The sequence below is a fragment of the Anarrhichthys ocellatus genome, unplaced genomic scaffold (genome assembly GCF_004355925.1).
Source record: "Anarrhichthys ocellatus isolate YVR2014 unplaced genomic scaffold, GSC_Weel_1.0 scaffold87, whole genome shotgun sequence".
NCBI classification, from domain to species: Eukaryota; Metazoa; Chordata; class Actinopteri; order Perciformes; family Anarhichadidae; genus Anarrhichthys; species Anarrhichthys ocellatus.
The window spans coordinates 185,139-197,310 of NW_022280117.1; the positions used below are offsets into that span (position 1 = coordinate 185,139).

Consider the following 12,172-nt stretch of genomic DNA (forward strand, 5'->3'; position numbering starts at 1 on the left):
TCTAAATGCTCCACTCTGTTCACCAGCTAGTCTCTAAATGCTCCACTATGTCCACCAGCTAGTCTCTAAATGCTCCACTCTGTTCACCAGCTAGTCTCTAACTGAGTCTGTCGGCTGTTTGCTGCTGAGCCGGCAAAGTAAAGTGAGCTTTTTGCAGCTTCTTCTTTAGAACCGACGCCATGAGAGCGGTGAGAGGGAAATAAAACAGTCAATTTGTGGTCCGACGTGTAAACAACGAGCTCTGTAAAGTCAAGCAGATTTAGGGGATCCTTCTCTGGATGTTCATCACTACGAGCGACACATTTCACATTGTTTTTCATTGTCAAGTCCTGTACTGTGTGTGTTGCTGTGTAGTTTCTGTACCTCATCCCTGCAGCGGGGCAGCGGGAGCTCCCGAGCAGTGGAAGTGGACGTTTTGCCACCGGCTCTCTCTGCGGTGCCACACTCGGGTCTCCTCTGATTGGCTGGAGCGGGGTTGGCCCTGCCCATCGACGAACTGCGTCAGGCGGATGTAGGCGATGCAGGCGGCCTCGTCACCGATCATGTGCACGTGGGGGTTGAGGATGGTGGTGTGGATGGGTTTGCTGTTCTTGGAGAGCACTGATGAAAAAGAGAGAGAGAGAGAGAGAGAGAGAGAGAGAGAGAGAGAGAGAGAGATCAGACTTCACCAACAACTCAGTCAGGACATTGGAGTCACAAAAAACATTTGAACTGTCGTCTTACGATTGTCAAAGTAGAATCTGTGGAAGTCCATTCCCTCCACCAGATTACCGAGCCCCTCAGGCTCAAACGAGGTGAGACCAGGGTCGCAGATCTTCCTGTGAAAACATGCAGGATAAGAGTCAGAATATCACATTTAAATATCATGTTTTATAAGCGCTGAATGTGTTTTTATACCTCTTATACAATTCTGACTTAGTAACTTATTTATTAAAATAATTTCTCAAAATATTGATTTAGCAGTTCAAACTTGTGACTCACTATGTTATCATTTAGATTTAGCAACACTTTTACAACTTACTGTCTCGTAACAACTCGAAATATCAACTTAATAAGTCATAATCTTCTGTACAGTACTGACTTTAAGGACAATGAATATGTGCAATAATCCAGCTGATGCTTTGGTTTACTGCCATTACTGCTGCATTTAAGCTAATATTCTTATTTATACTACTACTATTGTATAGCATTATTATTATTCACAGAGTTGTTTAATATTGTAGTATAATGCACATATTTTTACATTCTATTTTCTATTTCTTCTAATAATGTCCTCATGTGTATATATATATATATACATGTCAATTAAAGAAACGAGAGCAGCTGTATTGGAACCAAATTTAAATTTGAATACCGTATTTCTGATTCTGATAATCTTGACTCAGTCTTATAATTTTGACGTAGTGAATCAATAGTTTGACTTATTATCTCATAATTTAGATTCAGGATGTTGTGATCCTGATTTACTAAGTCAAACCTTCAACTATCTTATAATTATATGAGTTAGAATCTAAACATTGTGACTCAGTATCTCAAACCTTTGACTGATTATCACATCACTATGAATATTCTACTGTTAATCACGCATATCTTTCCATCTATTGTCGTCTTCCTGGAGGAAACAGGCCCCTCCCTCCTCAATCTGCCAAAGCATTATTCTTAATTGTGTGGTAGAGAGAGGACACAAAATGACGACTGTAATTACTCTTTAATCTTTTAATGCAAAGATAAAACACATCAGATGAATGGTTCTCTGAGGCGGAGAGGGAGATGGCTTTAGAGCTCACTTTGCAGGATTGAAATCAGACTTTTTCCTACAAGCTGATGGGAGGAACAAGAAGAGGAAGAAGAAGAGGTGGACTCACGCGTACGCCTCAAAGTCTCCATTGTTGACAGCTTCGATCAGCTGCTCTGTGATCTTTATGATCTCCTGTTTGCGAGCTGCAGAGAAGAAGAACAATGTGATTGTGTGACGGTTCAACCTGTGACGCTCTCCAGCACTAAACTATCCACGAACATCAACAAGCACACGGAGGACGAACTCACCTGAGAGCTTATTGTTACTCATTTTAAGTTGCACACATAACTTCCATGCAGAAAGCAGTTTTTTCCCTCTCCATGACCCTCGCCTACATATCCACCTTTTAGTTTCTTCAGAAATATGAAAACGTGTCTTCCTGCTCCGTCTAGACGCCCCGTCGCTCTCCGCCTCCATCCATCATCCATCACATCTCTGGTTCGCATGTGAGGCCGCTTGAGCTCATCCTGCTATTCTTGTCCCAGCGCTTTAGATGAGATTTACTGTGTAGAGCCTCCTTCTCCCCTCGCTTCCTCCCAACACTGAGAGGAAGGCTTAGCTCGCTCCGATTGACTCCCTCTCCCTCTCTCCCTCTCTCCCTCTCTCTTTTAGTCGCTGGTTTTGTTTCGTGTGCCTCTATCAAACAAATCTTCTCCCTCAATGCAACAAAATAAGCCAAACAATGGCTCCATGTTAAGTAAAAGTAGCAACATGAAAGTATAAAAGTCCTCCATTCAATATTTTACTTAAAGGGCCAGTTCACCCAACTACAATAATTAAATAGGACATATTCTCATATTCAGGTACATATTTATGTTTTAGGTTCCTACTAGAACATTTTTATATGCTTTAATGTTCAAAGAACATTATTTTTGTTATCTTGTCTGTCTGAAACGCCCCGTTTTAGCGCCTGTCTCTTTAAAAAGTGACTAATCCCCAGAAACCCAGAAACCACTTTTGTCATTTTCAGGTTCATACTTGTATTTCTGGTTTCTACTAGAACATGTTTACATAGTGACTAATCCCCAGGAACAGCTGAAACAACATATATGTGTATTTAATAGTGGTGTTGATGTATTCAGGTCATAATCTTGACATTTTAGTGCAAAGTATTTATGTTCTACACATTATAAATATGCATATCTGGACTTTTCTAAGAAGTCTGAAATGTTGGATGTTGTTTTTAAGGTTTCAAGGTTCAGCTGTATTGTCATTATACTAAACCACTAAAGAAACCAGTTAAATGTACTATATTTATTTTTCTTCTACATCTCAGAGGGAAATATTGTACTCTTTACTGCACTATATTTATTTTGCAGATTTAGATTATTAATACGAGATATAATCAACCAATTAATTATAAAACTTTATTGATCCGATGGTGAAAAAAGTGTGTGTGTGTGTGTGTGAGAGAGAGAGAGACCCACCTTTCACATCTTCATCCTCAATAGTGGTGTTGCTGCTGTCAGATGATCCCTGCAGAGTGCACAGACAGAAATGTTAATTACAAAATAATTAAAACATGCATTCACCCACAAGCACACACAAATGCATGCACACACACACACACACGTTTCTCTACAACACGACTCTTCAACACCACGTTTTTTGTTTTTTTTGCCAGCACAGATACAGCTGTATGTGTGACTCAGCAACTCAGTAAAAACACGAGCACGTGACGTTTCAGCCGCTGTCACATGTAGTCTGAACGGTGGGATTATGACGGTTTTTAATCTGCTGACATGCACAGATTCCCTTCAGCCGGCAGCAGGAAGCACTGAGCTCCATTAATCTGAACACAGAGGGGCAGTATAAGACAAGACAACACACCTCACAGCACTCTCATGCACTAACACACAAAGTAACGAAGAAGATAGTACACAAATCCTGCTTCTTCCAAATACAGCTTTACCGCACACAGATAAAAAAGAAGTGAAGACGAAGGGTGAGAAAAGAAGAAAAACAGGACGAGGAAGTGAGGAGGAGGAGGAGGATGTACCTTGGTCCCATCTAGTGGATTATGGATGACAGTAGTCTGAGGCTCCTGGAGGAAGAATGGAGAGAAAATGTAGAAAAAGGAAGCAATAGAGAGAGAATGTTTTCTGTCACAGTGAGGGATCAATAGAGAGTAAAACATGGAGGATGGAGGACGCAGCAATGCAATAGTCTCTCTCTCACATCATTTCTGTCCCATTTTATACATAAAAAAATCAATAACAATCACATACATGACACTACATATACGTAGTGTACGCAGTTATTTAAGGATCAGTCCGTTTTATTTCTTACTGTCAATAATTCCCATAAAATGGTAATAAATACTCACTAGAGTACAGAAATATAACATTCATTTTTTTCTAATTAAAGCTTGAAGGCACTTGCAAATGATGTTTTATTATATAACACCAGCAATGAGGAAGATCGTGGGTTGATAATAAATATGAAATCTAATTTAAATCATATCCTCTAAACTAAAAAGAAATCTGGTTCGACTTGAAATCAAACACTATATTTACGTTTACAGGATATTTAGTCAACGCTGATCTCTGAGCCACAGATGCGGATTAAACCGCCGCTGAAAATAGTCCCCAACAAATAAACTATTTCTTCTTGTTTGTCTGAGCAGCTGTTTAAGGGAATTACTAAGACGTTATGTATATTTGTGTTTTTAAAGATTGACGTCTTCAGTAGGAACCAACACAGGAAGTCAGACCGTATTGAGGGACGGACTAACGCGTTGTTGGTTTGAGTCTTTTCATGGGATTTGTTGACAGAAGAACATAAAAAGCTTCAACTACAATATACAAATCATATAGAACAAACTCACATTATGTAAATGTGAAACCTGTGAAATCTGTTAGAAAGTCGCTGTAATCATGAAAATAAAACACAAAGCCAACAAACGCTACACTGTGAAATATATATATATGTGTTTTAATACATTCTAAACATCTCAGTCTCTCTTTGCTGTTGTTGTGTATTTCTAAATCTTAGAGGAACAGTTTTAGAGTCTTGCAGAGAGGAGAAGATGGATTCCACTCTCATGTTTTTACATTAAATATGATGCTACAGCCAGGAGTTTGTTAGCTTAGCATAAAGACTGGGAACAAGGGGGAAACAGCTAGCTAGTCCTGGTCCTGGTTCTCCCGTGCCTCCATTCCCTCCAGCAGGTCTAGCAATACGTCCTGGATCTCCAGCAGCGTGGTGTCGGCTCTCAGAGAGGAGAAGCTCTGCTCCTGGAGGAGGAGGAGGAGGAGGAGGAGGAGGAGGCGCTGCTGCTGCTGCTGCCGGGAGCTGAGCTCTCCTCCTCCCTCCGGAGCTCCGGATCTGGGTCTGTCCACGGTGGACCGGTCTCTGCTGGAGGATCTGGGTCTGTCCACGGTGGACCGGTCTCCGCATGAGTTCATCTGGTTTCACCAGAATCCGACCCGGTGGCTCCGATGACGAGCATTAAGAATAACTCTATAGAAACAGACCATCTTCTCTCTGATGGTCTCTGTACTGATGGAGGTCTGATAGAGGATCAGGACTACACTGAGACTGGTTCAGGACCAGATAAAAGTTCCTCAAAGTCACTTTAAAGTACTTATTAAAGTACTTATAGTAAATGTCTCCTGGCTCTAGCTCCACACTCAGTTTACAGAGATGAGAGGTCTGGATCTTTTCATTTCACTCTTGGCAAAAAAGCATGAAAAAAAACACATTTCCCAAATTGTAAAACTATTACTTAAAGAGCTGCGAACTTTGAATTAATACCACTTTGATCCAAAGTGCACACACACCTCTCTCTCTCTCACACACACACACACACCTACACACTCTGCGTTTAGTGAGTGTATCTGGCGGACAGACGGACAGACGCACACAGAGCTGCGTACCAGTGCAGCAGAGGTGGTGTGGCCTTTGGGGCTGGTGACTATGCTGTTTCTCGTGCTGTTTGTCTGGGGCTGTGCAGGAAAACACAAAGTGCTACATTAGTGCTCAGCAACAACGGTGAGAGGGGCCATCTGCTGGTTGTAAAGCGGGCGGTTACTGCGTTAAAAAATAAAATAACCATTAGTGTAATACAGGTAAAGATAGCAGATAGAAGCAGAAGAGTGCTCCAGAGAACGGAGTGCACTCAGAAAGCAGACACGCTGTCGACAATAAATCAAAAAGGTTTCCCCACATTCCTCACTACAGTGTTAATTAGATAAAAAGGTTTTATACAATTCATCATTTCCATCTGCAGTGACATCCGAATCAAATCCTCGACAGAGCTCCGATAGTTCAGCCCGGCCGCTCTTTCCCTGAATCTGGACGCTATTTGGCAGATGGCAACATTTAAACCAATGACAACTCTGCAACATCTGTCAGATACAGAAAGAGAAAACATCCATTTTGTCAAACTGAAGCGTGAGCATCTCGTAATGTGTTCCCTCCCCGGGTGAACAGCATTCAGGCGCTTATGAAACAGCCCGTTCACATGAAGACAGCCAACAACATGCTGGATATACAGACAGCCTGTTTTATAAGGACTCACATCACTGCTCTTCTTGCTTTATGACAGCACACACACACACACACACACACACACACACAACGAAGAGACTTCACGCTGGAAAACCAATTAAGTGTATTTTTCTGCTCGTTATTTTCCTCTGCAGGGTTCGTCTGTGATTGTGTCGGACAAAAAGAGAAAGAAACTAAGTTCTGGCCGTTATAAGGTGAAGATGGAAACGTGTGGGAGAGAGAGAAGGCTTCAGAGATGATGTGAGAACATTTAATAAGAAGATTCTCATGTAACAACTCGTTGGCAATATATTTAAGTTTTTCTGTGTCTGTTAATCGGATCTTCGAGGGACAGAAGGTCATCAAACCGACGTCCGATTGGACGAAACACCTCTGAAGTGACGTCAACAATGATGACAAATGTGCCCACTACAGATATGAAAACTATTAAGCTATTTAAAGGGCCGCTCAGATTCTAAATGCAGTCGATCACTTCAGAAACTAACATTCACCTTGATCACATTAAACAGACATCTCATGCTAGAGAACGAGCTAGCCGTCTTGATCGCGTCCCGCGTGAAACCAAAAGACGAGAGTTGACTTATTGTAATTGACGTCCGTAATTTAAACGTCGCAAACGTACTTATTTTATTATATTTATTCTCAAGTTTTGTTGCTTGAATATAACCAAGTGGTTCTGTTGCATTTTTATTTTTTATTTTTCAATTTACAACCTTAATCACGTGTTTAAAATAGCAACCGTAATCCGGAAGAAAACACGTTCCCCTTGATTGAGAATGCAGTTTAGTTCTATGGGAACATGTTTTTATGAGACAGGATGCTAAACCTTGATGGATACAAGGCTGCAGTCCAACATGATAAATAAACCACAACAAGCTGCACCAAGTAAAAACTAAAAACTAATCTACAGGTGTGTAAAGAGCAGGTTGAGGCACCACTTTGGTCCAGACTGGAATGTGTGGTATTTCATTGAAATGTCTCAACAGCTATAAGATGGACCACCCTGAGATCAAAGCACTACAAAGCAGTTTGAGGCACTTTTCAGTTCCAGGAGGAAGGTGATTTATATTCCTGTTAATAAATTATCTTTGTCACAGGAGCACAAAAGACGAAAGTACATTTGTGACAGTTTGACGAGAACGAGCGCTGTGGGAGTGAATAATGATGTTTAATTTCACAGGAAACGGGGGCAAGTGGTTTTGCACATCAATTACATCTTCTCTCATCTGAGGAGCAGATCCACTGATGTTCTGAGTCACCGTCTGATTCACCAAACACCAGATCTAAAAACAACGGTGTTTGGTCAATTTGGCTTCAAACAAGTGGAACACACCGTGCAGCTGAAGGACTGAACGTCTTGTGATGGTTGTGAAGGACTGAGTTCACTACGTGTACGTTTTTGGTTGCAACAGAAAAACAACATTAACATATTAACTTCTCATTTAAGTTATTTTGATTTTGATGTATTTTTTGCGCAGATGTTGGCAACGCTGTGTGAGGAGATGCGCGCCAAACTTTTGTGAATAAACATGATTAAGCTGATGGATTCTATTCAGTGTGCTCGCCACACTGAATAACGATGGCAGTAGCAGCCAAAACCCTTAAAGTGATACCAACAGATCGCTGCACTGCTGCCATAGGTAGCTCGTCTGATCATTAGCACTGGCTTCACTTTCAATTTGGTTGAGAAGTTAATGATTTTAGACATTTAAGTTACTTTTAAACCTTCGTTTTAACACATAATTTGCTTCACATTGAAATATAGTTATACTATCTTAAAAAAAATTGTTATATGCGACGTAGATGTTTAAAAAACGTTCACTTTGCAACTTAATTTAGCAACCTAGATGTCTTTTAACCTCAAACTCACTAAATCAGTACTTCCTGCTTAGGTCATAGTGCACATGTTCAGTTTCGTTCCTCAGTATCAGGACATGAATAAAGGAAATACCTAAAATAATATTGTATGCTTTTCATTTCGGGGTAAAAGCTGAAGAAAAGGTTTATTTCTGGAGCCACCGGTCACTCCCCTCTTAGGACGATAAAGTCATCTATCATTATATAACAATATACTTGAACTCTATCTCGTAGCTTTTGCAGCTGCTCAGAGAGAAGAAAAGAGCATATTCACAGGAAATGACTGAACTGAGATGTGATGCACAGAGAGCGACAGCAGAGCGGGGGCTCTAATGCAGGAATACTGAAATAGCTCCGGGGTGGTGTGCACTGGGTTGACGTCAGGGTGCAGCACAGGGGGAGCCGTGATTATGTAATGTTAGATTAATCATCTAGTGGGAAATAATCTGAGATTAGCATCGGGCCAACCGAGGAGAGAGGGGGGAGGGGCGGTGTGCAGAGGGGTGAGAGGAAGAGGAGAGGCTGAGGGAGGAAACCAGGAAGATGCAGGTTATTGAAAGAGAGAAACAGGTCAGAAGGGACGGAGAGAGAGGAAGAGGAAGAGGAAGCATCGGCTGCTTCACTCTTAAACATAATCTACACTCTGTTAGCTCCAAAAGGTTCAGTCCTGACAAAGTCCCCAAAAAATGTATTGTTTTATATTGTGTGGACGCGTTATTGTCTTGTACAAAAACAATATCCTGCGCTTAAAGTAAGATGCACGTGAAATGTCATTGTGTATGAACAAGACAGATCTTCTTCATACAAGTTATTGTCTTGTTTAAAAAAAGATCTGTAACTTATGGACACAAAATATTATTCTGCGTTAAAAAGATAAAATATTATTTGATATCGTGTTGCGTGAACAAGATCTATATTATGAGAATGTTAATTAATCAATGTTTTCAAACAAGGTGCACACATTTTGCACATTAAATATCTTCAGTAAACTAGAGAGATGTCTTCTGCACAAAAAGTGCAAAGTTAAGATCTATATATTTTGCACACAAGTTATCACATTCAAACCAGATCAATATGTTGTGGACATAAAGTATTGTCTTGCATGAACAAGACATATATGTTGTGCACGTAGAGATATAATCTAATGTGTTCCTGATCGCGCGTCCAATAAGAATCAGAACTTTCACACATGAGTTATCTTGTGTGAACCAGATCCATATCTTGTGCATACTAAATATTATCTTGCATGCACAATTCATTTAATGGGAACAAGTTATCTGGACATGTGCACGTTTCACAAGTTTGGGACACTTTTTATGCTTCTAAAAAAAAAGCTCAAAATCTTATATCGCATGTGCACAAATGAGGCTCTTGTATGCCAACAGTACATCTGGTGCACAAGATAATAACTTGTGTGCATTAAATATGGATGTTGTCCATACAAGTTAAAACAAACATCATCCTTTGGGATCGCTGTAAAAAAAAAAAAAAAGTCTGTTCACAAAATTCTGCATCTAAAGACAAATTTATCTAAATTACCAACTCAGCAGCGAACATTGAGCTGCTGATCCACAGTCTATACGGAGGCTTCACACTGACTCATGCAAACACATGCGTGACAACACGCACACACACGCACACACACAAAACACGTTTGCAGATTGAACACCGAACAGACACTTACAGATCGCAATGAATTACAAACACTTGATGAACTGAGGAGGAGGGCGGAGCTAACAGAGGTGCACCGATAACGTCAGAGACCGGGACTTTAATGAGCTGTGATTTGGCACCGGGAGACGTCTGCAGTGATGCAAAGTGCCGGCTGTGCCAAACGGAGGAAACACAGCGACCATCAAACCAGCTGGTTCGAGAGGAGTTACCATCGGAAGTGAGAGGATTCACCCTTCAAAATAAAAGTCGACAATGTCCTCGTTGCATTTGTTAGACCAACGGGAAAAAGTGAGTTTGATTTTGTGTTGTTTTATAATTACAGTTACTGTGAGACTTTTGTTTATTCTTAGTTGTAATGCAGTTATTTACGGTAATTAAAGCCATTCAATGGAGTTCTTAAGGTTTGACACATTTAATGTCTGCGTTACTTAAATAAATATTTATTTTGCAAAAATGTTTGCACATTTTTCTACAGATTTGTTTCTTATTTTTTTATGCAAAGACAGACGTGTCAGAGAATGTTCGGTCATGAAAGTCTGCCTCAAGTTTTTGAAAAAGATTGGAATTTTCTTTTGTTATTATCGAACTTTTATGATGTTTAATTACATGTTGGTTCACATTGTGTAAACATTTAATTGTTTAAATGATATTGCATTATTTAATAATTGGATATTAGTGTATTTTATCTTTTTATTATCATCTGTGTATTGTTTAAAAGCTACAACACATCTTTTTGAACATGAACTATATTCTTTATTTAACATTTAATGATTTGTAATAGAACATTTCAACAACGATGGATGCTAACTACATGAAGCTACTAACTAAGCCTATTTGTCTTTTTCATCAGGATTGCTATACAAACCTTAAAATATCACTAAACTTGACAATCGTTACGCGACAGAATAAAGTCGAGGCCGACATCACAGAAAGCATCGCTGCATCTCTGAGCTACAGCATGAAAGAATCACAGACATGAACATTAAGCGTACGCTGTGCCTTAAGGCCAAACACAATATCTTTAAAAAATACATAAGCGAATGTCACAGCACTTCACGAAGTCAAACCACCTCGAACGCCTTTGATCGAAATATTTATGGAATAATAAAAGTAAGATCTGTGTCCGAATAGAGGAAGGACGTGAAGGAGGAAAGGAGGCGAATGAAAAGGAGAGAGGAGAGAGGAGCTCACCTTGACATCGGCCTTCTTGTTGAGGAGACTCTTGGCTGCTGCAGAGAAGCAGAAGGACACACCCTCAGATGGGAGAGTACACATCATACACCTTCAGACGCTCAGCGCTCCCTCAGACAGACGAACGCTGATGCATGCTTTAAAAATTCACTCTCAGAAAAAGTGAACATGCAAACCACAAACAAGAGTGACGGCGCTTTCCCCTCCACATGTCCTCTGCTCCTCCACGCTTAAGGGAAGAGGAAACACCGGACACAACCCATCCCTCCCTCGAAAAAAAGAAAACCCTCCCTCCGTCCTGTAAAGAGACATTTAAAAAACCCCAACGCATAAACACACATTAAAAAAATCTCCATCCAACTGGCACCTCCTAACTCTCATCCACTGCCCAGAGCATTAGATAAGCAGAGGGCATCATGAGGAGGGAGGGGAACAAGTCTAACTAATTCTCCACATAATCCAGATACCCTCACAGACAGATGCACGCACGGGGGGATTAGGAGTGAAAGCATGCTGGAAGTGGAGTGGAAATGCAGGTATGTGATAATGGGTTTGTTAATCTCAAAGAGCCGGCTGGATTAGTTGGAGTCACCACAGAGTTCATAGATGTGAAAGAAATATAAAAACACTGTGTTCTGCTGCATTAACGCTGTTCATTGACAATAGAGGAGGAAGAAAGTGCACAAAAACATCCTCAACTTGAAAAACTACACATCCGACAACTGCATGCGACTTGTCTCCTGACTCCCCGGAGGTCATGCGACTGTGTTGCACAACAGAGAAGCCCCGACCCGCGACGAGCAGAAGACATCTGAATACTGTAATACTGTCGGCTGCAGATGAGAGATGAGAGGCTGCTTACCTTGGCAAGCATTCCAGAAGCATTAGCAGGGAGGGGAGGGAGAAAAGATGAAAAAAAGATTTAGGAGGAGAGATTAAAACAAGCTGAGGGACGGTGGAAGAGTGAGTGATGGTGTGACTCTGGGGGGATTTCCATTTAATCACTTCTGCCACAAGTTCAGTGAGAGGAAAGGATGGGAGGTCTTAGGAGAGGAGAGGTCAGAGATGTAAGAAACAAAACAACTGAGAAGATGTTAAAAGGTACGGAGGAGTCTGAGGGGGGGAGTCTGAGGGAGGGAG

At 40.8% G+C, this 12,172-nt stretch overlaps 1 protein-coding gene across 2 annotated transcripts in view; it reads right to left on the minus strand.

The window, feature by feature from the left end:
- Positions 1-11,895, minus strand: part of LOC116398702 (calcium/calmodulin-dependent protein kinase type II subunit beta-like) — a 14,793-nt gene extending 2,898 nt beyond the window's left edge. Inside the window, exons 1-7 of one of the 2 annotated variants that reach the window (XM_031875235.1) lie at positions 11,033-11,895; positions 5,677-5,745; positions 3,798-3,842; positions 3,226-3,274; positions 1,866-1,941; positions 724-818; positions 364-600 (exon numbers count right to left, since the gene is read on the minus strand). In XM_031875235.1, the coding sequence (XP_031731095.1) occupies positions 365-600; positions 724-818; positions 1,866-1,941; positions 3,226-3,274; positions 3,798-3,842; positions 5,677-5,745; positions 11,033-11,119 (657 nt within the window). In that variant the 5' untranslated portion in view covers positions 11,120-11,895 and the 3' untranslated portion in view covers position 364. Of the gene's footprint in view, positions 1-363; positions 601-723; positions 819-1,865; positions 1,942-2,046; positions 3,206-3,225; positions 3,275-3,797; positions 3,843-5,676; positions 5,746-11,032 lie in introns of those variants that run through there. The other variant, XM_031875236.1, reaches the window with a different exon arrangement.
- Between the last annotated feature and the right edge of the window lie 277 nt (positions 11,896-12,172).